General features: G+C 43.5%; 1 protein-coding gene across 1 annotated transcript in view; it reads left to right on the top strand.

The window, feature by feature from the left end:
• Positions 1-4,944: 4,944 nt before the first annotated feature.
• The window catches only part of grid2 (glutamate receptor, ionotropic, delta 2), a gene marked incomplete at both ends in the record, with an annotated part of 420,090 nt that continues 419,192 nt past the window's right edge, over positions 4,945-5,842 (top strand). Inside the window, one exon of the mRNA XM_079221919.1 lies at positions 4,945-5,032. Within this exon, the coding sequence (XP_079078045.1) occupies positions 4,945-5,032 (88 nt within the window). The remainder of the gene's footprint in view (positions 5,033-5,842) is intronic.

The raw sequence follows: 5,842 nt of genomic DNA, 5'->3' as shown, positions 1-5,842 counted from the left end.
AGGAAGAGACAAAAAGCCAACTGGCCTTATTTGAAGCCTCCACCTATATAATATTTTAAATTTTACAAAATTACAAACATACATTGAAATATGCATAAGATAGACAACAAAAGAAAGAAAGAAAAGAAAGAAAGAAAGTACAAAAATAATGTAATTATGTCAAGTCTGTGTGTGCGCATGTGTGAGCATAAAAGTAAGCATGGCTTGCGTTTGTTCAGGGATATTGGATTATACCTCTGTGGCAATTCCTAAGCAATGGTAACTAAAAATGTATATATAACAGCTAAAACAAGAACGCTTCCTTGGCATGCAGATCGTTCCAGGACCAAGGAGAGTAGTGGAACAAGCTTCTTTTGCCAGCCTCTGTACTGAGAGAAAGCAGGGCTGAGTGATACAGGGAGTCAAGTTTGGATAAGCTGGACAAGGTGGTGTGGCAAACCTGTAGTATCACCATGATCGACCTAGGTCAGAAAAAGGCAAGCAACTAAGTTCTTTCTTGATGCCATAGAAAAAAGGACTTCAACCCGTACAGAAAACAAGTGTGAATTTGAATCGCTTAGCAAAATACTCAATATTATGTTTATTGAAATTTCGACTCTCCCTATAATTTGTTATTGTGAACGGACGGAATAGAGGCATCGTCAGGAGCATTATTGCAAAGGTTAGGAGCCTTTGTTCGTCCAGGAGAGAAAATCATAGTTTACAACCCATTAGTGTCTAGACATGGAATTAGCCAATTATGGGTTGTATTAATTCAGTTGCACAATACAGATGGGGTCCTTGCAGACACACTTGGCGAAGATCTGCACTTTACAGAGCGCACCTTTCTAGTTTACCTATGTTGCCTTATTGCACATATACTCATCTTCATCTCTGTCATTCTCATCTTCCTTTCTTTTTCTCAAATTTCAGAAGCTTGTATATTTTACTTTACTACACATCTCTTTCAATTAATAGTTTTAATGAACAATGATGTCACATTAATGACACAAAGCCGAGTCGTTAATGTTGCATGACGGGCACAACTGGACCTATGAGACATTTTATCCTTTGTGTGTGTGTGCACTGTATACACTCAATGTGTCTTTGTGTGACTAAAAGTTATCCCGTTTCATTTTTTGTTCAAGAAAATTAGGTCTTTTTAATTTTGTTTACAGTTTTCAACAGTGAGTGCTGCAAACGAACACTCAGTGCTGGTGGGGACAATGGATCCCCAGGGAAGAGAGTTTACTAGGCAGTGAAAAAAGTAAAGAAAAAGTGAAACATCGCTGCAAGGCATTAACAGAGTGTAAAACTTGCATTACCCAAATGTTCTTGGGTATAACACGCACAGTTTCTAAGGGTGAGTGCTACGGTGAGATCTCATTCTCAAAAGATTGTTTTGTGAAAGTAAAATGGCAGTGTAAAAGGAGGTAAACAGAGGGATACACAATCATGGGTATTGGCATACAGTAGACAGTACTGTTGCTATCATGTGAAAATTACTAAATAATTTTCTAATTTGTAGGATCCACAAATGTTTTTTATATGCTGAAATTACATTTTGGAGCTTGTAAACTGAAATCAATAACACCCACATATAGTACAATAATAGCCTATTTACCATTGCCAAATACTAGATGTGTTTGTGCATTCATTGCGGGGTCGCAGCATACACGCCTACTCATCAGCATCCACACGGTCCTCAGCTGCCAGCACACCACTGATCGAGAGATTACAAAAAATGATCAATCTATAGCCAACACACAGGACAGATATGACAGTCAAGATCATACTTTACTGGAGGCTTCACAATGAACAGCAGCATCCAATGTGTCACTGATTATTTCATGGCATTAAACTATACTCAAATATCAAATAGAATAAATCAGGCATTAACATTGTATCATGTAAACAAACCCTGCACCTATCAGCTGTGTTCTTGAGATCCGACTGGGCGTGTAGTTACAAGATGGGTGAGTATTACTTGCTATCTTCTGACATTCTTTCAACATACTTTTAAAACAGAAAACACATGTTTGATATTGTGATATCTACCGGAAATTACAATATAGCTAACAGCAAGTATAAACACATTCAGCTCCCTGGCAATCTCCCTCCAGCAGCTGTCACACCTAATTTAGGTTTGTGTAGTGAAATGAGATAACTCCTTGTTTCAACTTCACCAATCAGCATTTAACCCCGTGGCCCCAAGAATCAAACGGATCCTTGGTTTGTGTCACTGCCGAGTAGGGAGAGTTTTATAGTAACCAGTGGCGGGCCGTGGATTTTGACCTAAGCCTGCTGTTTAACAGCGGAGCGCAGAGGAACACAGGAGCTGTGCAATGAGAAAATAAGATAACAGGACAAATAATTAGAAAAATGTGTGATTCTGTTTAGGCCAGCAGAGAAGGCTTAGCAGCCCCTGACGGCCCACCACTGATAGTACCTGACTTAATGGGTGAGAACAAAAATTCTGCAATTATTGATTTTCAAAACAAATGCTTTCTATTTTAAAACATTGTATTGTATATCGGCCGTTCTTCATTCAATCATGACCAAAAAGTTCCGTCCCGCCGAACGTACCCAGAGAGACCCTGAGCAACTCTGCCTGTTATGCCCCAGAGCTCAAGACCATGTCCCCGTCTACATGGAGGTCACCTCACCCGGCACATCTTCACCTCCTGCATGTATCCGTGTGCAGAGCCACCACAAACCCGTCACTTGTTCAGAATGCTCTTTTAAGTGAAGTCCTCCCTCCTATAAAAACAAAAGTATCACATATCTCTCAGTGCTCAATCATTTCGTCATTATCAGTGATATGCAGACCACATTTTGTAAGTATTTAATTTTAACGCTATAGTACAAACATTGGCTATTGAAGTATTTTATCTTGTTTTTATCTTCCAATTTTTTTTGTTGACGTTCCCTTTGCTGCTTCTTATCTCTGTATTTTCAGCTACAGCTCCCTCGCTGAACAAGAGATGTTCCCCTTGAACGTGAGTGGTTATATAAACATTTAATAATAAATCAATAGCGTCAAATAGTGAGAGCAGCTTTCACAGCATCCATATCTCTGTCACTTTAATCTCTCCTTCCTTGAATGCGTACAAAACAGTCAATCCAATGGTAGCCTCAGGTTTCTAACACTCCTAATCCCTAATCCAAAGTCTAGGGCAGATTAAGAGGAACCCAGGAGACTCAAGTCCTTCAGGGAGGCAGGGATGGATAAATGGGGTTGTGGATAGAATAGTCGGACAAAAGGATGGAAGAATAGTTACGGTGGGAGAAAATGTGTTTGGGCGGAGAGAGGAATAATGGGCATATGATGGACGGATAAGAAAAGGTTTGAAAGAAGATTCATAGGTCTTTGCTGCAAGCAAGTAATTTGAACACTATAAATTATTATCTGGAGAATGGATTCTCCTCAAACAGAAGCAAGGTAAAGTTGGTGCACTTGAATTGATAATGTAAAAAAAAAACAATACAAAAAATAACATCTGTGCTCAGTTGATGACCCAGATATCCTTACATGTTGTGAGGGATAACCAACTGGTATCCCACCACCAGCTCTTGTTGAAGTGAGAACTATCAAATTGATGGCTGCCTGAGGTGCCCATGGCCATGGCAGAGCTAAGGTTGGCAGATGACCCCTCAGCTGTGAGACCCCCCCCCCCCCCCCTCACACACACACATACACACACACACACACACACACACCCTGCATCCCTCGCCCGCCCTGGTAGGCACATGTCGTCTCTCTCTCTTCCTCCAAGGTAATCCCAGACAGTAGATGCGCGCCCGAGCTGGCAACTGCTGCTGCTCATAGGTGCTGCCTCTCTCTCTCTCTTTCTCTCTGTCTCTCTGTCTCTCTCTCTCTCTCTCTCTCTCTCCTGGATCTCCTCCCTGTCTCTCATTCCCTCCCTCCCTTCCCCTCTCTCTATCTCTCTATCGCTCTCCCACAGAGACGTGGCAACCCTCCTCTTCAGCAGCCACCGTGCGTGCTGGGGCTGACGCGAGTATCCGCATACGGAGTGTGGAAGTGGGACCGCGGAGTGTCGTTGCGCACAATCCTCGGTTCATTTTTCTCCCGATAGTCGATTTTTGTTTTTGTACCTTCCTGACGCAGAAAGGAAGTGTGGCTTTGGAGCTCTCTTTCATTGTATGTCTAAAGAGCCCTCTCCATCCCGGTCTCTCTTGTCGCTACAGGAAACTAGAGACAATTACGGAATATGGTACCTCTTCCGCGGTAATGCCATGTGACAAGGCTTTTCATCATTTGGTATATCTCTTCCCCCTCCAACAAAAGTCGGTGGCTTCGTTCGTGTGTTTTGGCGTTGGTGAGATTCAAAGAGGGGCTAAGTGAAAGAAAGATACCCCCCCCACAAAAAAAACCTCTGGGCAAAATGGAAGTTTTGGCCGTTGGCTTGGTCCGCTGAGGCTGCTGCTGCTGCTGCTGGTTTGGTGATTGGTGCAGCGAGGAAACTGCGTCGCCAAGTCTGAAAGGCTGGGAACCACGAGTCTTTATAGCAGGACCCGCTTTTCAAGATAACGAGGTTCTCCCTCACGCTATCGAATGGTTGCAGATTTATCCAATTCAATGTGCGGCCACGTCCTCCAGCCCTTCGGTTTGCTTTAACGCGGCGACGTTTGGATGCGGGTTGTTTCCTCTGCGGCTCAGCGTCTCTCCGCTCGCCCAGAATATGGTTTCATGTTGGGAGGAATTTCAACAGGGTGCCAGTCTGTGACTACCCGGGAATCTCTACTTATTCTCCTCGTCAGACACGCATCATACTCTCACGACACGATACAGAATATATCGAGGAAGAGTTAAAGGGAATTTCCTAGACCGCCCTACAGATGGACTAGAAGAAGCTTCGGTCCTCGGGATTTTAACTCAGTTCGCTCTCACTCAGAGAGCTTTGGTTTTTCTCTTGTTTTTTGGAGGAGGTATTTCTGGACAACATGAAAGTTATCTCGGCTCTGTTGCTCGTCGCCGCCTTTTGGAGCCAGGAGTGGAAGTCGGCGCTCTCAGATTCAATCATCCACATCGGTGAGTTACTGCGCTTTTCTGCTCTAACTCGCGGCCACAATAAGGATCTCTGTGCGTCTCCTGGGAAACAGATGGGAGGCTTTATAGCCTTAATGTGCGCTGCGCTGCTTAAATCACATTGATGGCGACTTCTTTGACGCCTTGTGGTATTTAGTTGGCATTTCCATGAATGTAAACCATTGCATTCACGACAAGTGAGTCTTTGGAGGCTACTGGTGATATAACGATGTCTCGTGCCGTGATGGACATCGTTTGAATGAAGTTTGCATTTGAGTTTGGGGCTTATTGAGCATCAGTTGCGTATACTATGTCAACTCTATTATTTCAGAATTGCTTTAAAGTCGCTTGTATCAGGTGGTGAATATCATTCATGGCTCTATGCGTTGATCAATAAAGCCGGGCGTGCAACGTTTCCCTAGAATTTCCGATAACAATTGCTGTGTGCGCACAGGATGCGCGAAAAACAGGTGGTTTGGGGTTTAGGATGGCGTGATGTTGCCCTGCATGGCAGAGGGATTACCCATGATGACAAGGAATTTTCCACTTGTTGGTTTTTCTGAAGCACAATGATATTACCACCTTATATCGTGAGCTAGACTACTGCAATGCCTCGGGGGAAGAAAAAAAAAAACAAAAAAAAACGTTTTCCGCCTTCCACCGCCACCAGCTTAGTGTGTGGCACTGTTGTGTCGAGTGTGATTTCAACGTCAGGGAGCGTATTCTTTGAGGCGATGTAGCAGCGCCAAGAGAGGGAGAGAGAGAGGGAGAGAGAGAGAGAGAGAGAGAGAGAGAGAGAGAGAGAGAGAGAGA

This window comes from Taurulus bubalis (genome assembly GCF_910589615.1).
Source record: "Taurulus bubalis genome assembly, chromosome: 8".
Classification (NCBI taxonomy): domain Eukaryota; kingdom Metazoa; phylum Chordata; class Actinopteri; order Perciformes; family Cottidae; genus Taurulus; species Taurulus bubalis.
This window is presented reverse-complemented; position numbering and strand designations above follow the sequence as displayed.